Genomic DNA, 24,999 nt, shown 5'->3' with positions numbered 1-24,999 from the left:
ATCACTATAAAAATTTTTTTAGAAGGATCAGACCGATATATTGTATACTGTTACAATAGCTACGCGAATACAGATGCAAGCACGTGAAAGTTTGCTCTTTTTAATAAAAATTAAGTCTTTTAAAAAATATGATGTACTTCTGAACTGAAAAAACAATCGCATATTTTTTTTATTTTGATAAAATGCATTAAATTTATATTAAATATAAATTTAATGCATATTATCAAAATTGGAAAACCATATCTTTTTTAATATTATCTTTTAGATATTTTAACGAGTCACGTAAAATGTTCATCAGAGATACAAAAAATTAAAAGCCAAGGAATGAAATAGAAAGCATTGATTTCGACCCAAATGCTCCTTTTTACGACCCGTTTACATTAATGCAAACCTCTCCCGCCGACTCATTTCCTTCATCCCGTAAAATGACCAGCTATTGCTAAACGTCTCCGAAAACAATCAAAGTAGTGCGGCGGAAGGACTTGATGTAGCGCGGCCCGAACTCTTCTCAATTTCCGCTCCCACGACACACGACATCCACAGGCGTTCATTCAAGAGATTTGGCGACTCTAAGCGCTACACTACACAACAGAAATTGCTGCTACTATAAACGGTACGTAATCTTGTAACAGTTATGCAATATTGCATTTTTATCATATATCGTAGTATGTAAGGTTCACGATTCTTTAAAAAAAGAATAAGGAAAGAATAAACACTCAACAAATGCAAAATTTTATTTGAATGTTAAGCTTGACCGTCATAAACAGCTGACAGAATATGCAATGGTTGATATCTAAATAGGATACGTGTTATTACATTGAGTATCATGGCTTCACTTTATTGGCAGCGTGTCAGATTTGACATTTTCGATTACGTTTCTGTAATAATGAACAAACATTAACACTGTGTATCTGATACTAATACGTCCATCCGCATGGTTGATATAATTACCCAAACATTTGGAAAAAGCAATTTTCATTTATTTTACATGGAATTTTTAAATGAAATACATAGTTAAAAATTACTAATTTATAGCTATAAATAATTTAGTACTTCTAATGTTGACCACACTGCATGCTATACCACTATGGAAGAAGAGAGGTGCGTTCGAGTTTTTCACACTTGCAAAGTGAATTGTCATTCAGTTGTCATTTCTCAAACCATGAGTAGAAAACACGAATCGATGAAATCCTTGCACTATTTACGTACCACTGACAGCACTATTAATATATGATTCCTTAGTAGCTTAAAAAATAATACAGATGATGATTCATCTACTCATGGTTCTTAAAACATGCACTTGAGTTCTTGTACTCTGAACAAGCTTCTTACATGCACCTTGCTGCACATAACACTTCACACTGAATTGATTGGTGAGGGTAAATATATATTTCTTTAAATATCTGCGAGGTTTTGATAAACGTTAAGAGCTTATTTCTAAGACATGTTTCTTTTTTTCGAATAGAATCCGTAAAAATTATATACCTACAATGTATGTAATATGTACTATGCCCCTATAAGATAACATACAGGTTGATGATGATAAGCATTATACGTTATTGTTTATCGGTCAAAGTCCTATTGCATTTGTAAGATGTTCCCTTTCTGATCACATTATTCGCGTATCAGACTTCCGCGTGGTTTCAACTTTCACGGCTTTGATTATTTTTTACTTCTACGCAACATGTTAAATATTTTCTCTGTTTAATCAGCAACAAAATTATTTAAATCTTGTTCTAAACATTAGTTTAATCAGATCTATTAAGATCTGATTAAATTTTGAATTTAGATATGATTTGATTTGGGGGTTTTTTTTTGGTTTTTTTTTTTTTTTGGAGGGGGGTGATTTATTATTGCTTACATTTGGAATAAATTGTTTAGCATTATCTAAATTAAAAAATACTTTGTTAGACTAATCATAATTGACCAAACACAGTATAAGAACCCAACATTAAATGCTTCCATTCCATCAACAAATGATGACCAATTTATGACCTATGTGGTCGTAACACCAGCGGACCAAACGACCACATCTGTCTATATGCAAATTGTCAATTAACGCTAAGGGGATACTGATTGCATACGTTCATTTCTAATTATCGAATTGGTTCTCGAGAAAAGATTTATACATATGTTAATGAAATTTAGAGTAGGCATCAAATACATTGCAGAAAGTTTCATCTTGCTATCGTGGGCGCCATCTAGGTAACTTTAGAGCAACGCTGGGGTTGAGAAATTGTTCGGCTGGAAATCCATTCGAACGCCCCTTGTCGATGAAAATTAACGGCGGTTAGCAATGTTTTATCTGGCAGTGGTGTTCTTTCTGTAAAATTACATTTCACTCTATTAAATCAGAAGAACCCAAAACGTCGGGAGTTCATGTTATTGGATCATTTGGCTTTTAATTTCACTGGTTTATGCCCATGTTGTTTGTCCTATGAGAAATTTCGTAGTATTGATATCTAATTACAGATTTTTAATAATAGAATAACAGTGTGCTTTATTAAACGAAGGACCTATCCGGAATCATTTTCTTTCAATTATCCGTATCTGGTGTTATCTTACACGAACACAGCTGTTCCTTTAATGAACAAAATTACATTTGATATAACTAGCTATACATAATCAGTGCTGGTGAAGTCATCTTCAGAGTATAATAAGATAATAGATTTATAGGTTGGCAACCGGAGAAAAGCCTAGAACCACATAATTATAAGAATTTTTTTATTATGTATGTGGTGTTGGCAACGATTTAACCTTAAGTTTGTATGCCATTTTTTACTTTAATTTCATCATGTAAATGTAAAATTAAAAACATTAAAAAATATAATTTGTTATCTAGCCGATTTCTCGTTGAACTCTAAACTTACTGTAGATTTATATGTAGGGGGCGGGGCTGGTTAGATTATAAAATCATGATCAATTACCATTTTATAGCTTTATTCTACCTAAGGACATGAAAGAGTTCTTTAGAAACGTGTGATTTGAAATAACATTAATTTTATAACCAAACAAAATGCATGTGGTTTTCATTGTGCCAAATGTTTCATTTTAGTTAATACATGAATTAGTCAATTTTGATTAAAGTACAGTAGATATTTTACATGAATCAATTTTTTTTAAAGTCTTGCTAAATGAAATTACTTCAGTTTTTAATTATTTGTAAATAGGTAGATTGGAAATTATCTATTGATACATGTATACTGCCGACTAGTTCTTTATATTCCAAAGTATGATAGACTGAAAAATCTCCATAGATCCCCGAGTCAAAGACAAACTTGGCCACGTGGATTATCAAAGGCCCGGGACCATTACATTAATGTCAATGAGAATATAACGACATTTTAACGACTTATGATCGTTTAATTATATGCTTCTGTGTGGATAGTTTCGATTTAGACATGCATTAAAATCTCGGGACATTACATTACGTAATTAATGATCAAATGAATGTATCTAGTGAGGCGACACCTGTCGATCAACTTTACCAATTTCCTATTTATAATATTTTTAAAAAGTGAGATTTATAACAGGCCTATTTCCATTGGGATTGATACATTTGGTATTTGATCATTTTAAAAGGTATTCAGCGCTTACTATATTAAAATAATTTTACGAAAATATTTTGTACAAAAAGCAAGGGTCTGTTTGATCACTTTGTTTGATGTATCATATACTGGACATGTACAATACATGTAGAGAATACGCGTTACGGGTTTGTGCATCTTTAGGATGTTTGGAGTTGGGTAAAATCAATTAACATTATATGAACTCCTGTTCTGTTACCGATATTCCAACGAATACGACTATGAAAGGTTTTATGATATTATATTTGTTTATTAGTATTTTTTAAAATTTTCATTGCTTTATAATACAATATTGCTGGTTACAGATTTAAAACTTTTATACCATTCTTTGATCATTGTTTCGGAGCTGGCTATTCATCAATACATAGAGAGATGTGTTCTAAATATTTTTAATTGAGCTTTCATTGAATAATTTACTGTGATATTTATAGCGCACTGTATCTTACAACTAAATGAACTAAAGTTCGTTAACTAAAATCTAAAAAAAATAATAATAAACACGCTTAATGTCGATGTCCATTACTTGGCGATCTCGAGTTTCCTAAAATTGACGGACCATCAAAGCCGTGAGGCGTTAATGATTATAAGGCTTCGTCATTATGGGGACCAAACTGTAGGCCCCGTGCCTCCTCCCTCTCAAGCAGCTTTCTGAGAGTTTGGCATTCTAGTCATCGATCTGTAAAAGTCAAGCAATACATATATAGCTATTCTCAGCAGCGACGCCGGTAGGGTGGTGGTATTGGTAATAGAAATCACGTGCTATCTGTCATTTCAGTCATTTCAGTGAAGTATATATCTCGGTGTGTGCTCTGCTTTTCTATTTGACCTGTCATCTCCATCCACAACGTCTTAAGGATGTATTCTCTGGTTTTGACAACAACTTTGATTATGGTTCTGACCATTGCTGACGGCAAAGACGTGTTTATAACGGTAAGAAGTTTATAAAAAAAAAGTTAATGAACGTGAAATTTTATCACTGTTAGTCGATTATCAGAGATCATTTTTAAACTGATTATTTTTTTAACATACATGTAATTAGCATTTTGAAATTTAAAAATCAAAAAATTTCTCTTTATCGAAATTAAACTTCACAAATCAGTGTAAATAATGTATCTGGCATGTGTAATAGTACATGTAAAACACAAATATTTTATTTTAGAATTGAGTATAATTGAGCTCTAATGTTATATCTTGTAGTCCATTGTTTGTGGTGTTGTACATGTTGTATTTTTTACTTGTCCCGTTTAATCCGATCTGGCGTGTAAATTTTTACAACATTACAGATCTTATAAAAAAAAAAAAACACAGCATCACGAAACAACTAATGACTGCTTCTGTCGATGTTCATATAAGGTTTCATTTCACTAGCAATTGTTTTCATTATTCTTAAAACCTCTCATCAGAAAGCGACCGCCAAAGGCTAAATAGCTTTATTAGTGGGGGTTTCTTTTTAATAATGTTTTCATCTGAAACTCATGAAACGACCACCTACAGCGATGTTTATTGTAAAGTAGATTAACAAACAATGGTGTTCAATACACGTCCCATCGTTACTGACGCCACGTGTCAATTTTGACAAAAAATAAAAAAATATTGAAAAAAGGCTGTCGTGAATTTTTCCAATAGTTTTAATCAAAAAGCATCGAACTTGTAAAACGTAAAATGATTTGAAAGATACGATTGCTCTTTCATGTTGTGAAAAATCATTTATTAATTATTGTATGCCCTCTCTTCAAAAGGGAATATCCAGACGCTATTTTTATTTCCTGGTATCTAAACTATAAGTGATATACATGTACGGTTAATTTCGGGTTGTATTATATTACTTGTCTCCTATCTTCACACTGTAAATAGATGTACATCTGAAATAATTCTCCAGTTCAAGGTTCACATTTCAAGAGGGCGGGGTAATTGTATCCATTTTGAGACATAATAATTTATTTCCTTAAGAAGAAAAGCCCTGTATAAAGATAAAGGACAAAATTCAAACAAAGCTAAAATGATGGACTTTTTTCTTTACCAAACTATATTTTATAGCCTATAATCCATAATTATCTGACACTTTAAGATAAACCTGATGGGTAATTTGTTGAACACACAGCTCCTTAAAAATTCAACATTTTCTTTTATGGTCTGACATCTTTTGATATTGTGATAAAATAATTGTCATTTTGTAATCATTTCGTAAAAAAATATTCTTGATCCGATACTTTGTGATAGGTAAGAACAAAATACATTGAAGGAATGAAAGTGCAGATTGTAGCAGAGATAGCAGCCTGAGTAACATGTTGCAGGAAAAAAATAGCGGTTTATATAAAAAAAACTTAATGTCTCTATACATCAGATTAATATGAGGTGAATTAATATATGTGGAAACAACCAGAAAAGTGTTCTGTATTTTAGACAGAGTATTTTAAGATTTTAAATGTATAATGAAGGGATATTGAACAATTTTGACTCGTTTTAAACCAGTTAAATATGTATTACTTGATAACGATGAAAGTGAAATGAACCAAATTCACATGACTGACAACATATGAGAAACTGGTCCTTAACATTTTTAAAAGAATAATCTCCCCTTGTTGAAAAAAGAAAATTTTAATTTCGTCAAAATATATGCGGTAAATGATTCATTTTAATTCATATTTTAATCAAGAGAAAGTTTATGCATGTATTAACCAAGAGAGTTTTACAAATTTTAAGTTACTTTTTACAATATCTTATTCATACGTTGCCCATAGGCTTCAATACAAAATTCAAGGTTTAATTAGTTGGACCATAATTAATATTTTGAAAATTTCTTTGGTGGAGTATTTATTTGACAACACCATCAAAATGATATCATGATTATGAATGTATTTCTCAAAACTTTTTTAAAATTAAATTAAAAAAATATACTCCTCATTCTAGCCAATTGATATTGTCTACGCGGTTGTAGATGATAGATGTAAGACGACTCCTCTAAGCTAATTGTTTTTGAGAAATTGAAACGAAGAATAAGCTGGTGAATATTTATTATTCTTCTTGGTCGGTGAATACATCTCTGTCCGAAGTTTCTGCTTCCACCACCTTCTGCTCAATATCTCGATAATCATAAATACCTATTCGCCCAAACTACATCTATTCACTAGAGTGAAAAAAGTCCATATTAAATGTTTTGAAACGCTCACTCCACCCCTTCAGGTTTCAATGCACAACCAAAAATAGAAAGATTACGGATTTTACATTGCCAAAGACATGAAAGTACCCCGGATGATAACGTAAAAAATTGTGCAAGGTGTCCCGAATACTTCCGAATGGATAAACAAATGTAACAGATGTGCATCGATAAAGAAATCTTGGATTTTTTCCCCTTTTATCGGTTTGAATTCTACTTCATTGACAGGTATGTTAATTTTAATTTTAAAAATCACATCAAACGCTGATGGAAGCAATTACTTGGGACAGACTACATGTATAGTATTGTTGTTTTTCGTGAGTCCCCTATTGTGACGTAATTTAGGACACATTTGAATTAGAACTTTATTGTTTTTAATTTAAACAAACTAATTTGAGAAGCGTATTGTTTTTACTTCAAATATCTTGATTTGTGAAAATGATATCCAGCACTTGTGTTTTTGAAAATTTAATATTGCAGACACTAACCTTGTTTTCGTTATTAATTATTAAGTTTTGTTCTGGAATCAATATCAATATAACATTTAACAAATTGTGATATTAAAAGTAAAAACTTATGCAATTTTAATGGCAATAATCTTTTAGATAAAATTTCATTTTTACATTCTGTTGACCGATACCTTTACTATAAACTATTCCAGAGGTCCAACTCGCCGATATGCCCCCCTCTAGCAGTGTGCGGGAACGTGTTCGAATTTGACCGAATGATGGATGATGGGAGCGTTGAACCAGAGAGGCGACACATCACCAATTGTTTCTGCAACAACTCGCGGGTTTGCCCTTTTAACAGAGAGAATATGATCTACCAGAGCCGAACCCAACAGTCAGTATATTCAATGGCATCGTTTAATTGATGGCTTTATTTGATATCTACATATTGTATCAGAAATTGCACTTATCACAATTTATGAAAAACAATCGGTGAACATTTTTCTTCATTAATGATAAAACATTGACGAGTGTTATGAATTTATATGCATGTATAATGTATTTGGCATTGTTCGTGTGACATGAATAGGAGCTTTAATGGTGTATTTCTTCATCAGAACCGACGCTTGATTCACCGTTTTATATCTTTTTTATTGTTATACACTTAACAATTTTAACCCCCCGGGATTTACTGTGGGTCTAATATAAGTGGCATGCATGGTTAACATCAGAAGAAAACGTATGTGCTATTTACATAATTTGCTTTAAAAAAACAGGTTTTCTCTTCATTAAAAATGTGTTCCAACTAATGTATTATGCAAACACTGTCTACACTGTAGAAAGGACTCGCCTAACGACTCCTCTAATGATTTATTCAATGAGAACATGAGCTATTGTACGTAATCCTCCACCGTTCAATAATACTCCAGTTTTGGCCGATCCTGTTTACTATAATAGGTGTATAAAGCCATCTTGAGAATTGTCAATAAAAAAGCATATTCTGCTGCATCACAAAATCACTTGTGCTTCTTATCAAAAGAAAACTAATACGACTCCATTGTACAACACATCAGATTGCATTTATCTTTATAAATGACAAAACGGTGGAGATAAACTGCTTTCAAGTAGCAGTTTATTTTGAAGCATCCTCTTTGAAATAAAAGACATTCTTTTAATGCACAGTGCTGGAGTACTCTAGAGAGCCGAGATTATAAGCTTCAAAGAGAACAGCCTTGATGACAAAAACAAGAGGGGGAGGGGTTAGAATCGATCAGACCATTACGTTGTTTCGCCATACGACAGACATTATGTACGAAACCGGACTCATTGGTGCAAAGAAAATAATAATTTTTCCCATTTATTTTCAATCAAACAATCAAAGTGCTATCTATAAGATTATCCGCCTGGTTGGTTCCTGATCCCCTCTATGCGGAATTGGCCTTCTATGGATGCTGTGTTCTTTAGATGACTTCTGATTTCTTTGCATTGTATTTACTTGCAGACTGAGCCTCTGTTTTATCTATACACTGAGTGCAAACAGAAAAAAGATGGAGAGATAATAAAAATAATTTCTCAGAAACAATTTTTATCCATTAGTTGAGTCTTTTGGTACAATGGCTTCAAACTTTATCACTGTTTTGGAAAGCTATTACAGTACATAACATCAAAGGACAACAAACGCTAGCCGTTATTGACCAAAGATTGTTTAATTGAAATGAATATTTTAGAATATAAACAATTAACAAGAACAATACTTGCATGAGAATGATAGGAAACATACTTATCCATAACCAGGCCTTGTTAGCATCTGGTAATTTACACCCCGAGAAAACCATTGTCAACCGACGCGAACCTTCAGTTTAAGCGTTCTCCACACCAATGGGAAAAATGTCGCACACAAGCCAAGACTTTTCATTTCTTAGTGTTATGTAATTCTAGAATGACTTGAACATGACAGAAAAAAAATTCAAATTTGGAGAAAATTAGCGTTTAAAAATTCATCTTTATTCATCAAAACAAAAGCGCCTGCTGCATTCAAACTGTAGACCTGAGAGTCAGTAGACGATGATATACCTATTAATATTGTACATGTGCTATTTATGATAGAGGTAGCCACCAAAAACTGTCGATCTAAACAGCCTCACAATGGGTTGAAATCGTACTATTATAAAAAGTAAAAGTCACAGTGTGGTCGAAGACACTTATAAAGTAAGATAGTAATCGCGCCTCTGAAATATTTGTAATTGAAGACATTCGAATAAGCAGACGAAATTGAGAAAAAAGTCTAAAAACCAGCAATCAATGAGAACCATCCCGATGTAGCCTGGTTCCTGTCCTACGAAAGCACGTGAGGACCAATCACTGCTTCATCACATAAAAAGAGCGACAAAAACACATGCTCTGTGATTCCTCATTTTGAATTCTTAAAAGGTTACAGTGGCGTCGGAAGCAAATTGAAAGTGGGGGGGGGGGGGGGGGGTAGATCCTATCAGAAATCTTGACAAGAAAAAAAAAGGATTATGGGTGTGGTCATAAAAAAAGTATTAAAAAAGTGGGGGAGGGGCTAAGCTCACCCCTTGACACCTCCCCCCCCCCGGTTCCGATCGATGCATATGCGTTTTGATCAAGAAAGCTTATGATATTTCTTGAAATAGTATATCTCTTACTATACTGGAGAGTGCATGAGTTTATTCAAAATATCTATACTTTGTGTATGATTTTTTTTCCTCATTTTTATGAAGTATATACAACTTTATTTGGTACGAACGATCGGTAAATTAGTACAACCATTGAAACGGGGAAGCTTGAGATCATTAGAAAATATTGGAGAGATTGTAAACAGCGGCTCTGGTCATTCTTCCAACCAGATCTGATAAATAGAGGCTGACTACAGATACAATGCAATTTATCCATGAAGAGAGGAATCCGGGGGTCTCCTTTCAAATGATCTCATGGCGGTCTAATGGATTTAGACGTGATCTATTCCCGTATGGGCTATTGCCCTGTTTGTAAAGGTTTCCCTCGTATAGTCACTGTGACCAAGAGTAAGCCCCCTGTAATTGGGTCCTGGCATGTTTGATATTCATATACGATTCGTCTCTGTCATAATGGATCCAACAAACCTTTACGCTGAAGCCTCACAGATAACAATGCCAAAAATATCATCATCTTCCCGAACCTTCCATTAATTGAGCGAACTCTGGACCATGCATAATGGAATTCCATTCCGAGTATTACGGGATTACTTTCCATTCATGTTGAATCAACAAAACACACCAAAAACCACAAACAGAGAGCGACGTATTCACTGAGGGAGTAACAGCATTCTCCTCAACTTAATGATGTGTTTGTAATACTCACAATCCCCTCTTATAGTCCAATACAAAACGTGCTGCTGCCAATGATGGTTCGGACCACCCAAAATATATTTCATTAGTCATACTTGTAGCATTTCTTAGAGTGGTTTACATTATTTGAATAGCATGGTGTATATGCAGCAATCGTTTCTAAAAAGAAATGAAATACAAACAACTTCAAAATCATTCCGAAGAGAAATATAAAAATTCAGTGAGAATGCAATTCCTACATCATTAGTATTTCACTCGCTGGTTTGAACATAGTTTATTGCATAAACAAATGGTTCAAACACAAGTTCTTACAACTTACGAGGTTCTTACCAAGTATAACAATTTACAACTGTATGGTAGTTTAGAATGGAAAGTACATAGAAATTGATATTACTAAAATAGTTAAGTTATTGAACAAACGTACATCTATACTTATAAATTAAGGCATTTTGCAAATAAACTATAAAACGCCTGCACCAGAGTACTTGCTTACACCTTTGGTATTTCAACACATGCGTGATGCTGTCCGTAAGGTATAATTGAATTTTAACTGATAAGTTATTATTGTGAAATTAATCAAAAACCTACTTTCATTTTCGATAAACAAGCCCGAAATAGCAAAAATGAGAGTAAGGTGGTGGACACGCTTTGGCGGATCCAAGTCAGGGATAGTTTGCATCAAAATATATAATTGCAATGAAATATTATTGAATGATAACGTAAAGAGTGAATATATTTACTGTGAGCCTATTTAGAGAATACATTAAAGTTAAGATTTGACAAACGTTGAATAAATAAAATGAGTCAATTCGTTTCTTTAGTGGGCGATTTTAGTTTTGATACCCATTCGCTTGAGAACTTTCCAGAACGGGGTAACCAAGAACGCGAATGGACTAATTGACGAAAAGTGTAGGACGGGTTCATCATGCATCGCGGGCAGGTACCTTGGATCGGACTTCTATTAATACAAAATTTAATAAATAAAATGGAACAATTAATGCGATTTTAGTATTAATGAAAAGAACTTTCCAGAACAGGTTGCCCAGAAACGGGTTGACTAATTGACATCATGGTCCTATATATAGGGCGAGTTAACATGTCGGCCAGGTACTTTAGACCTGACAAGTTTGGTTAAAAATATGTATGCAAATGGATAATAATGCATAACCTAACGTGTTTTAATTTAATTTTATACTTTTTTATATCACGACAGATGTAAACCTTGGTTAGGTAAACCTAAGACATAAATTTGTTGAAAAGATTATTGTATTCTACGTAAATGTTTAATTATTATTAGAGATGCCCCCCCCCCCCCCCCGCCCTAATGATCGTTTTTTAAAAACTGTCTTTTTTATCTGAAGTTCTGATTTTTTATCCCCGTCCGTTCCTCTAAATCTGCAATGCAGTTTGGTTTTTTTATTTCAATTTTAAAGAAAAATGGGACAAAGATAATACTAAAAAGGAACAAAAATATGGTTCAACATATTAAGCATTATATGATAATAATGTGTAAAGTGTTAAATCCAGCGATTGCGCGGGGTATCATCTAGTGTATTAAATGTTCGCTATCAAATTCTATGCAGCAAGGCAAAGGAATGTCTCCAGAGTTCTTTCATTACACATTGCTCTGTAAAATCCCAATACACCAATTTATCTATATATATTAAGGATTACGTTTACTCAGGGTTTGAGATTTAAAAAAATATTTTTAAAAAGTTCAATATCTGAAGTCCAAAGTTGTTTAAAATCTATTATTTGTTTGTGTGAGCCAGTACGTTACAATATGTTTACAATACGTATGTGTTTATATATATGATTAGGGTATGTGAGCCAGTACGTTTCAAAATGTTTACAATACATAAGTGTTTATCTTTGATTTGGTTGTTCGTCAGGGAGGTCCTCTGTGAGCCAGTCCGTGACTTACCCCGCTGTAGACCCGGCATGGTGGCCAGACGTATGTATGTGGACTCCATGGATTTCAACGACAAGTCCTACTACGCCGTAAGTATGTACTATGTAATTGTCAACCAAAATAAAGTACCGGTGAGGCTGAAAGATGATCTTAAAGATTAAAGATGCAAGATGTACCAACACAGTCATTGTGTGCGTTTGTTTGTTTTGTTTTTTTGTTGTTGTTTTTTTTGTTGTTTTTTTTTTTTTTTTTGGGGGGGGGGGGGGGGGGGTTGGCATTCATGGCTAATCAGATTGCTATACGATTGACAAAAAATAACAAAAGATATCATAAGACTTTTTGAAGATGAGATAGTAAGCATTGACTATCAAATCAACTCGAGTAATTTTTAATATTGTCATATTGAATATTTTTCGACGATCAACGTTCCATCATTAGATGAATCTACTTTCATTTTAGATTAGATGTATTTGCCCTTTGAACTTGGTTCCGAGTTCACGACCCCGGGTCAAGGCCACGGTGTACCGTAACCTCCAGTTTGAGGGCTTTGACAGGATCCATAATTACAAGTGTAACGAAGAGGATGTAGAGGAATACAAGAAATGAGGAGTGGACGGTAATGTGTTCTTATCACGAGTAATGACAACACGGGAAATACGATTCTGTGATCGGAAAACCGCGATTATGTCATTCTGTCTCCTTATTTGAGATAATAATTGGATTTTTTAGCTAATTGTGAGAAGTTTATTGAAAGAAAACTGATATTGCTCCGAATTTCTGGATTACGATACGCACGGACTTTCTAAGCCAGCTAAAAGAGACTCGAGAAGTTTAATTTGATAAAAAAAAAAAGAGGGGGGATCTAAGTTCTATATATTACATAGTTGAAATTGATTAGCCAGTATCCCCTTACCGCACGTCGTTAGTGCGCGATCAGTGTCAATATTTTCAGTGCGTCGATTTATTCTAAGACAGTGGAATTTGAGAGTAGAAGTGCGTATTATACAAAAAGAAATAAGAAAAACTCCACAGGAAAACTGCGTATAAAAATTCCTTTTATTCGTTCACTCCTAAAAAGAATGGGTAATAAATCCTGGATATAGAGTCAAATAATTGCTATGTGTGATATTTTCCCTCATGCATACGAAGAATAAGCCTAGGGTAGATTTGAAAGGGTAATATTTCATGTTGCGTTTGGGGGCCGGTATTACCGCTAAAGACGGTAATAAGCATTAGTTGCACGTTTCTAACGACTGTTTATCTGGCCCTTCGTTGGGGTAACACGTTGTGTTTAGTTCTGATTTGTGTCCGCTGTCTTCATTTATCACCAGCGCTGTATAATCAAAACTTTCTCAAGAGCGGTTCAACTGATCATTAAGAAAACCAATCAAGCACTCTAATGCGACTCGTGGCTTTTACTTGGTATTAGAATGCTATTTGTTTTAATTACATCCTTTATTTGAAATAATGAGGGTTTTTGGGGGAGTACTTTTCTCCCCGACTAAGACATTACATTGAGTGGAACCATACACCGCGCTACGCGTAACTTATTACTGTGCGACACGACCCATCCATATTGGAAAATAACTACATTACACGTATAAAAATAACAATAGAATACCAAACTGATTTTAATGAATAATTTTCTAGGAACGGTTATCAAATACATGTATCCATCTTTTTTTTCTCAATTTTCAATAGAATGCGAAGAAAGATGGCTTTGACGTGATCTTCAGGAGTAGGAGGCGAAAAGAGTGTGATCATTCTTCTAATATTTTGTCATTCAAAACTTTGTTAGCCACAGAGTTTCATTTTTCACCATACATAGCTTAATAATTTGCTTTACTTCATCGCGTAGTAAAATGTGTTTGTTATAGGAACATCTATTTTTGTGATGCGTTATTATCTTTTGACGCAATGCATCTTTTTAAGTGGGTAAAAACCTACAGCTTACGAAGACAGTGATATTAAATCTGTTATGCATTAATATCTTTTTGTGAAATAAAATGGCAATCATCAATAAAAGTCGTTCTTTCTGGCAATGTGGGTTTTTTTTCCATTTGTTACAAAACGAGACACATAATGTTACTTTCTTGAGTTTTGTCTGAGGTTGATCTAATTTAAACAAGAGAATGCTTTCCTTTTTGGCTCAAACGGGACATTGATGTAGCGGGTATTGCGGAAAAATCAGAGCCCGTGTGGGCATTAAATTTTTAAAAGCATTCATGTAAAAACTAAAAAAAAAAGTATAAATATAATGATCATAAAGTTCCGCACATCTGCAAGAGTAAAAAATTATGTCATCACTTCTTTCCAATTTTGTTAACACTACAGGACAATATATTATACATGTACGTATTTAAGGTCAGGATCTAGTAAATAATTCCAGACTGTCTTTTTGGTGCTAGAGCCATTATGACGTCATAATTGACTTGATGAATCTTTTCCCGTATTTTACGGCTTTTAAGGAATTATGTAGCAAAAAAAAACAACAATATTTTGACATTCTTTATTTAATCACGTGAAAAGTAATCCCGGTACTTATTTTCAATTTGACATCATTTTAAAGAGGAGGTCAAGAGCTTGTTTATTGCCGTTTTTGGAGAGACTGTAGGCATTCTAGATATATTTCATTAGTCAAAAATGGACAAAACTCTGAGATTTGTTACTTTTATCCTTCATATTTCATAGAAAATGGTTGTTTAAAACATGATTTTTCATTGTGTTTACCAAACATTTAAGCCCCGGTACACCCTATGAAACAAAGATATTGTTATGAAGCATCATTAAAAGAATTCATATCTTGAATTTCATAAACCTGTAGGCACCTTTCATTTACTAGATCTTGACCTTAAAACTAGACTTTGACCCGTGCGTGCACGGGTTGACATTGCATTATGATATTGGACATTTACGAAATAGATACATCAACACACCGTATTGTTTACATTTACATAATCAAGCGTTAAGCCTACAATAATGCTATTAATTTCACTACACTCTGCTTAGTTAGAATAATCTAACTGTGTCTCGGGACATGCCATCGCCACAGTTAAAATGCCTTCCATATACCCGTAATGTAGCAAAAAATTGCAGAATCGCTCCGAAACGATTTTGGAGAAAATTAATGAATCTGCATTGAAAATAACAGTTAAATTATTCATAACAAACCATTTTGAGACTGTTAATATCTCTCATCTAAAAATTTAATTCATATCAATAAAAAATTCAACACTTTTTCACCAACGGTTTTTACTTGCTTTGAATTTACACACCATTACATTTTGACATTCGAAACTCTCAGGATTTTTCATATTAAATGCACTGAGTTAGAGTTATCTCCCGTATTTCCTTTGATGAACAGAATATATGACAAATTTTCAATGAAAATTCACCCCCTGCGAATGTGTTCGGAATGTTTACTTTATCGTTGCTAAGTATGTAATAAATCCAGAGGTGCTCGAATGAAAGTCCACGAGACTTCACCGAGATTTGTTCAGTTCCTGTGAAATTTTGAGCGGAAGTATAAGTGTTCGGATAATATTCTCAAAATACGTAAGTACTGGTCGATTTTCATATCATATCCTACTTTGATTTATGTTAAAACATCACCATCTTTTAAGATGTATGTCTTATTTCATTATCTAGCGGTTTTTAAATGAAACGATGATACTGGAATCAGAGTTATCGTTCGTGTTCAACCACGTGTAGAGTGGTTGATAACATAAACATTGGGTTGCTTAATAAATTCATAGCCATGTTTGATGCTTGTGGTGTGCAATACCATGTTTTAAAAATATAATGGGTGAATGTTTTGCATAAAAACTTAGTATATCGAGCCATTTTCAAGGAACATTCTGCATAAAATAGTACAGTATGTTTCACTATTAGTGTTATTACTAGGTCAGGCGCGGATCGAAAAAATTAATTCTTAGGGGGGATGTCTACTACGCATGTTAATTGTCGCAAGAGCAGAAAAAAACTATTTTTGTATTGTCACATTTATTTCTAGGACACATTTTACCCACCAATTAATGAAGATAAAGTTTTAAATCAATAAACCTCTATAATTTATATTTGACTACAAGTACCTAGATTCTCTAAAATAGACTATAAACACGAGGCACGATTGTTACTGCGAAACTGAAAGGGTCCAATAAAACTACATGATTTAAAATTTTAATGACAATAACATTCGCAGGGGTGAAATTTACATGTATTTATAATACCGTTTCTGAGTTTATCCATGCAAATGTGATATTGTGGACATATAAACTAAAGAGCCTCCTGTGATTTATCTGAATGCAATGCGCATGCGCAAGATTGTAAAATCCAAAATATCCAGATGGTTTCCGGGTTATTTAAAGGAATTTTCGTTGAATATTAATTAGCGAAGCTTGATTGAGAAAAAATAAAAACAAATTGGTAATCTTCAAGTACCAATGATGTTTAAAATGTATAAAACAAATGACAGTACTCTTCCGATTTCTCGGTATTAAAGCCCAAAAATTCGAGTCTATTATTTTAATATAGTGGTTTAGATAGATTTAATCCAGAAATTTTGGCTATTTTTAGTTTTAATGTATTTCAATGTAGTAAGACAAATTGCAGTTTTAGAAATACTGGTTTTGTAGAATATGATTATCTCGACGCCATATTGTTTCCTAATCGGCAACAGTATATTGCGTTGCCACAATCGCTAGACGACGACGCGCGTTCCAGCACTCGGCAACGAAGGCAACACCGGCAAACCCGGCGATGCCAGTTAAATGGAAAGCACCCTTAGAAACAGCCAATAATAGTTAACTCCAAACATGTAACGTATACATTAATGATTAGGCTACGATAAAGAGGCCCAAAGGCCACAATGCTCATCCTAGCAACAATAGCCGTAAACCTGATGAATGGTCTTTATTTTATTGAATACAAAATTCAATACTATTTGTAAATTTTTAATTTTTCTTTATATATATATATATATATATATATATATATATATATATATATATATATATATATATATATATATATATATATATATATATATATATATATATATATATATATATATATATGTGTTAAACATTGAGTCCCTTTTGTTGTTTCAGTTTTTAAGAAGAAGAGATATTTTCTCCAAAGAAGATGGGGTAATAAGATGGCGCAAATGCCCATTCGGTTTAGTAGTGAAATACAATTTTAAATTTATTTTTCCCCAATTAAATTTATTCAAATATATTATAATACAACTTTGCAAAAGCAAAGTTTCTAACTATAGTCAGTTTTTAATACATTTAACAAAAAATAAGAGAAAAAAATATTGTCGGAAATTTTGGTGGTATCGAACCCGTAACATAAAAACCCTAGATATATACGGTTAGCTTATGCCAGGTACTCTAACCACTGAGCCATTTCAGACACAACAAAGGCGGCTTTGAAATATTATGTGTGACTAAGGTCACGAATTACCGGACTTGTATTATTTTTTCAATATGTTCAGTTGTTGGGATACAAAATGATATTTTTAATGTTTAGTGGGTCATCTCTCCACGTTTTTGTTGATTGAAATCGGTTTGTTTTCCATTAGACCTTAATTAGACTATGAGAAAAATATGGAGCACAGACCCACTCTATAAAAGAAAATGCCTTGAAGTTCTAAAAAATGACAATATTTGCAGGGGTTGATACGTATACGCCTGTTTGAGTCAACATATTCCAAGTATTGAACATACCTACAGGGAACAAATCAATGATTCGTTAAAAATGTATTGTTTTAAATGATTTAAAAAAAACCCATCAGATTTGTTGATACTTTGATTTTTTAGTAGCCTGTCCGACCGCGTATGGGCATTTTACACGCCTTATCCACCCATCTTCTTTGTTGATTATGTTTTTGTATAAATAAATAAGTCATAATGGGTGTGACCTCAATATTAATCACGATTTCATAATTATTTCGTAATGCATATTTTAAATACTAGTATTGAAAAACGGAACACGTTACATGTATTGATATTAAACTTCATTTAATAACGAAAACAATTATACGATATAGTAACTTAAGAAACAATAACACTTTTGACACCAATTTTGTTGTAAAACATGCAACTTCATAAAGGAGTCAAATTTAATTCTCTTTTGATCTGATGATTTTCATAATCATATGACGGCAAAGGACATCCAGTTTAACGTCTTCGATTTACAATGTAATTATGTTCATCAGAATCCAAAATATTTCTTCAAGCGACTGAAAACACCATTGCGTTTCGAGGGTTTGACCTACAAAAGACAACAAATACATTACTGAGATATACATGTATTTCAAAATGAACTCTTTCCTTTTTGAAAAATGGGAAAAGAATTACTAGTTTCCGTGATGTGGTTAATTTCTCGCTCGCGTTCTGATGGTCTAGTCAGAAGTAATGTCAGTTCCTCTACTACTGCATATAGTAAAATGCATGCACGGATCTAGAGGGGGTCAGGTATGACACTATCAAACAACGAACCAGAAGGTTTAAAACGAATAGTAATAGTTACATTTAAATAAGAGACATGTTGATTTAATAACTTGTCAAAATAGAAAAAAATGTCATACATGAGAATACACATACCTCACAAGAATACTTGGCGTCAGTTGCTTTTACAGGCCCTTGTTGGGAGCCATCAGTTTCCAGAGTAGAGAATCTATTACCAGGGTCTGGAGGAGCTGTATCAGTATTCTCAAAATCCTCAATCTGTGAATACAAATATTACACATTTTATTTTTGAAGCGTCAGTGTGTTTGTGCAATCGCGCGCATGTGTGTTCCTGTAGGCGCACATGTATGTAACATTTGTTCAGAACATAAAATACCGGTATTGCTTTAGTTAATGAAAGAAGGTGTTGCAGTTCCTATGCTAATTTTCCCTAAAGGAGTTGCAGAGAAAATAGAAAAAATAAAAGTTACAGAATTCGATGTAAATCTTTTTTTCATGCAACGTTGTATATAAAGCAGTGTAGAATTTTATTTGGAAAGTTTGTACTAACTTATTTAAGACCATGAAATAAATTTGAAAATGGTTACACAGACAAATGTGGCAAAATTCACGTTATATAAAAGGGAAATCCTCATCATTGTGAAAAAATGCCTCCTTGAAACAAAATTAATTTAATCTTAAGGTTTAGAGTAAGACAATTTCTTGAAAACTGCCATTTCCGATTTTTGTTTCAATAAATCTGACTTTTGGAAAAAATCATTAATACCTTTGAAATCTAAAAACGACGTATTAAAATTTTCCCTCATTAATCCATGGCTAGATTAGTCGAGTGGTAACGCTGTTAAAATACTATTAGACTAAAACCGCATCTTACATTTTTGACTGGGTTCGAACCCCGAAAAAGTTGGATTTTTTTTTTTAAAATTTGATTTCTTTTAATCGCATGAAAAGGTAATATATAGGGATAGTTTTAGAGTGTCAGAATGAAATTATTTAAACTCTTGTTAATGTAATATTTTGCATGCCTGCTTATTTTCTTTTTCAACATTACTGTGTGAAGTCTCCGTAATATACTTGAAAAACATTTAGTTTCTTCTGAACAATGCAAGAGATTTTAAAACAATGTACTTAGTATGCATCAATGTAGAAAGTTGATTTTTCACCCTTGTTATAAAATGAACGGGTATGCTGATTTTAAAGATACATGTACAGGTTGTTAAAAGCAAACAAAATCATTTTAGAAAGTTTGAATCGGTGATGAAGCAATAAGTTACTGAAAATATGTACGCAAAAATTTGTACTTTTTTACTAGACTTGGCGTTTATTTAGATACTATAGAAACATAGGATGATTATAATTACAACCCTGACGGTTTTGAAGAGCCAGAATAAGATTTATTCATGTATCCCAAGAATGATATTTAAAACACGCAGGACAGTAGATATCAAATTGAGATATGTTATCATTCGAATGAAAAAAACATGTATAATATGGTTATCTTTCGAACTGTATTTGGTGACTGCCGTGTTCGATGGAAATGCGCGTAAAATGTTTGTTTATTTTGCCTCCGTACGGAACATACCAGCTATGTAAATATAGTCGTCTACGTAATGTGTCTATATTTAGATGTGGCTCTCAAGCGATACGGATATTTAAACAGGTCGGGTACACTACCTTATATGGATAGCATTATTTAACACGTGACAGTATTTTCGTCAAACAGATTCTCCAATCCAGTGAATGAGTTGCAATGCATGACAGTCTACAACGTGTTTACGATTCAACAGACGCACGTGGTTTTTGTCTGTTTTATTCACAATATTTAATTGCTTGCCGGAATGTTTGTACATCTTGATTTTTACTTTAGAAGGTAAAAACGGAAAGATTACGTACCGTTAACTTTGTTCCATGCTCACATTGAAAAATACTGTTGTTTTAGTTGATCAATTGTTGCTTCAAAAATGATCAGTATCAAACGACTGACAAACATACGCATACAAGTACAATCAGGTTTTGATAAGAAAAAACTGCACAGTTGTGTATTGGTGACTTTATCATTGTGCACTAGAAATAAAAACAGGTAACTGTACGTTTTTAACATACGTGAATAGCCAAGGTAGTAGAAATGCACAAATATACAACTGCAGAAGCGCAAGCTGTGCAACATATAGTGTTTTGTCCGTTAAGCATTCTGATGAATGTCCCTGAAGAAAATATCAACGCGGATTCTAATATTGTTGTCTTAAATATGGGATATCACGTGAAAAAACGGTACTCACTGCTTCTAATTCTATAGGACATACCTCTCTCTTAAACATTGACAATGGGGTATTTAAATAGGTTGATATAAGTCCTCATATGCAATATTTTTTAAAGGGACTTGGACACGATCTGAGCTCAAAAATTTCAAAATTTATTTTTTCAATTTTTTATGTCTAGAATTGTTTATAAAGATGTTTTCAATGCTTTGACAAAATTTAAAAGTCAGGTATCGAGTTACAAGCGAGTTACAGAGGGCAGAATTTTTTGTTTTGTAAACAAAGCTCGAGTCCGTTAATGTTCACATATTGGTTGTTTTGGTATAAGTTTCAATCCAATGTTGCTGTTTGTTGTAATGAAATTATCTATGAACCCACTGAATCAGTCTATCTTGTTTCCACAAGTTATTTTGATAGAGAAATGGCAATATCTTTACTTTACAGTATTTGTAAACAAACTTATAAGACTCGAGCTTTGTTTATATATCAACAACTTTTTTCCTCTGTATCTCGCTTATAACGCAACTTCTAACATTCAAATTTTGGCGAATCATTCAAAATACAAAAGTAAACTATTTTATACATAGAAATAAAAAATAAAATTTTCATTTGAAATCGTGTCCAGGTCCCTTTAAATGTGAGCATAGAAATTGAAGTTCAGACAAAATTGTCCATATTAATTTCATAAATTCTGAAAAATCATTCAAAATGAGTTTCCAAAGGACAATTCAGAATGGTATATATTTTCAATACGCTTTGTATACACTAAAACTTGTAGTAGCCCACAATGCCTTGCAACTCATTCACCTGATTGGTTTGTCGATAAAAGTAAACAGATGGCTAATTTAGCATGCAAATTTATGCCGACGTCACAAAATATAGTGATCTCGACCTGTTAAAGGTCCTTTCCACGTTAGAGAATAGTCCCATTGATTTGCAACACCTTCTTTGATCATAATGTTCTGAACGAATTAAAATGTTTTTGCACGTTAACCTTTCCAATTAAAATATTTCTAAATATTGGAATAAAGGGGCGTAACTTCTAATGAATGGTCTCTCTCTACCTGTTGGGTGTCTTTGAATATGTCCACGTTAAACAGAAAAACTCTCCGGGGGACAAGCATCCTACTGTCATCCTCTCGTCTTTCTCTTGCCTCCACCATTCCCTGCATGAGTGAAAATATACAGTGGGAATTGTCAATAGAAAGTAAAAATGAAAGATTTTAAGACTTATAATTTCCCATGTATACTCAAACCATCATAACACGTGTCGATTTGTTTAGTACATAAACATTGTAGCAATGAGCACGTGTATTTAGATTAGAAGGAATACTAGGAATACACGTAGCACTAAACATCAACGAATAGTCAAATATATTGTTGTTTTCAAAATTATTTCTTATGATTGTTAGTTTGAGCAATTGGCACAGACATTTTTTTTTCAGAATAAAAAAAACCAAGGCTTTTTGTGTACATATGAAGTCGGTAGATAGGATGCAAACATATTTTTATGAATTGAATGTTCCTGCAATGCATATGTATACCAGCAATTCCTGGTGTAGTTCTTTCATTTTTCTCGACTTCTTTGATAAAATAAATACATCATCAAATACATGGCTGTCCTTTGTAGGTTTGTTTGTCAGGGACCTCTACAATGTAGGAAAAAATTGTATTACATAACAATTCATTTAGATATTATAATAATGAGGTTGATTGGAGAAAAAAAAGACAAGTAATGACTTTTATAATAATCCCTTCCCCCTTTTAATTAAAAAAAGGAACAAAAAACATGCACATTGTTGTTTTAATTAGCCTAACCTCCCTGCTCGCCACAAAACAAATACCCACGGTATCATACATTCGTTACTTTGCAGGATTTTTTTTTAAAATTCTGTTCCCGATCTTCTCAGATTTTATTTGTCATTGGTTATTTTTTTTTTCTTGAATAGCAATTTTAAAATACAATGCATATAGTTTTTACATGATTATACATGTCTTCTTTCCATAAAGATAACTAACTGCTTACAAGTCTGGTTGATTGATGTCGCTAATTTTCACACTTTTTCTTCTATTTAAGAAGTGCAATATTTTATTTATAGTATGATATTGAAGGTTTTGTTCGATGTGACGGCCAGACTGATTGTATTTATATATATAGTTACTTACAAGAAACTCTTCCTGGAACTTCCACGCCTCCTTTCGTTTGAGAATCCACTCGTCAATTGTTTTACTCCTTTAATTCATCAGATTCTGTAAAGCCAGGAACAACTAATATTATAGAGTATTTAACTTCAAAAATATAATAATCTAATATTTACAATAAATATATACAATTACATCAGATTTGATCAAAATGAGAAAAAGGATTTATTTTATCAGCAAATAAAGGAAAACTGGCGATTTATACAAAAATGAAAGCATGTTTCGATAAATCAATGAATAATGTCCTTACCATTCTGACATTGTCATCAGTTGCACACTTGTTGGAGTTCACTCCATCGTTAACTTTGTCAAAACTATCCATAACTATCGCAAACGTCGCTTGAGAAAAAAACGAAAATTATTGGGTCAAGTTTGGTCGAACTTGGTGTCTAATATGCTACAGAAAGAAAAATGTCATCTTCTTATTTTAAACGTGAAATTTATAATGTAAAAACAGATGATAACCAACACAACTTACCTCGACTTTTCACTTTTTATGTTGTTCGGTTGTAAGGGTAGACAAACTATGACGTTGTAATTGCAACCTCATAAAAGGTGACGTAACAATCTCATAATATCGGGTTTTTTTCAATTTTTTATTTTATGATAAAAATTTATCAATGTCTAAAGCAATTTCGTTTTTTTTGTTTTCGAACAATCCTATTTTTCCAATGTACTTTAATAGTTTGTTAATTTTACGATAAAAACTTTCAAACTTTCTGGGTTTTTTTTTTTTTTTTTTACTCAAAACGAGTTATCTATCTTTTATCATAATGTTTAATTGTAATGAAAAAATTATCAATTAAAAAAATATAAAAGTTGACATATATTTATATATAATGGTTCAATTTTATTTAAATCAAACATTTTACACACGTCGGAAATATATATAAATATAATATTACATATACATGTGCATGCATAAACAATGTAGATGTATAACCATTCTATATGTACCCATAAATGAAATAAACAATAAACTGCAGCTGTGCAAATGCATAATTTACTTAAATCACTTCTTTTGGGAATTCCATATATAAACGATATGCAGCTAACTGTCGATGCAAACCTCTTACTGTAATTGCTGACAGCCAACTGTCAGCTGCCTACTGTACATGTCGTCTGTATGTGTGAAGGATTTCAGCACGCGTGCAAAACTACAATGTAACTGATGAAGATCTCAAGAACTCAAAGTCAAACGCATTTTTAAAGGAAGGGTTAATGTGTTGGAAAAGTACATTATTGTTTTTCTTATTTATTCTTATATTCTGTTTATTTCTACCATTTTTACAATTTTGTTTTTTTAATATCAAAACAGGAAAACCAAAAAAATTAAATACCCTGGTAGGTCACGCGGAACATTTAAAAGCACACGGAACTCCTTTTTCTATATCCTAAATTGCACTATAATTCCTGATTTCAAACGTGAGACATTTTTTGGAGAAAATTTTCAAAACAAATGAAACAGACACATACATGTATTTTACATGTAACCCTCTATTTCAAGAGAGAAAAAAACTAACGTTTATAACGCTGTTCGTATTTTCCAATGCTTCCAATAATACAATATATGTGTTACAGAGTTAAAAAATAAAATTTACTAAATTATCGCAT

At 32.7% G+C, this 24,999-nt stretch overlaps 2 protein-coding genes across 2 annotated transcripts; one reads left to right on the top strand and one right to left on the bottom strand.

The window, feature by feature from the left end:
- Nucleotides 1-457: 457 nt before the first annotated feature.
- Nucleotides 458-14,494, top strand: LOC128182486 (uncharacterized). Its single transcript, XM_052851121.1, has 6 exons — nt 458-613; nt 4,363-4,517; nt 7,406-7,587; nt 12,433-12,541; nt 12,912-13,068; nt 14,154-14,494. Exons 2-5 carry the CDS (start codon nt 4,443-4,445, stop codon nt 13,056-13,058), a joined length of 513 nt encoding a protein of 170 aa, XP_052707081.1. The 5' UTR covers nt 458-613; nt 4,363-4,442; the 3' UTR covers nt 13,059-13,068; nt 14,154-14,494.
- A 4,005-nt stretch (nt 14,495-18,499) lies between these two features.
- Nucleotides 18,500-23,707, bottom strand: LOC128182279 (uncharacterized). The gene is made up of 5 exons (XM_052850868.1): nt 23,636-23,707; nt 22,728-22,832; nt 22,248-22,349; nt 19,061-19,183; nt 18,500-18,728 (listed from the first exon to the last, which is right to left on the bottom strand). The coding sequence occupies exons 1-5, from the start codon at nt 23,705-23,707 to the stop codon at nt 18,669-18,671; spliced, it is 462 nt and encodes a 153-aa protein (XP_052706828.1). The 3' UTR covers nt 18,500-18,668.
- Nucleotides 23,708-24,999: the final 1,292 nt, after the last annotated feature.

The sequence above is a fragment of the Crassostrea angulata genome, chromosome 4, assembly GCF_025612915.1.
Source record: "Crassostrea angulata isolate pt1a10 chromosome 4, ASM2561291v2, whole genome shotgun sequence".
Taxonomy (NCBI): Eukaryota; Metazoa; Mollusca; class Bivalvia; order Ostreida; family Ostreidae; genus Magallana; species Magallana angulata.
Note: the sequence above shows the minus strand (reverse complement) of the source record. Positions and strands in the feature narration are given on the sequence as shown.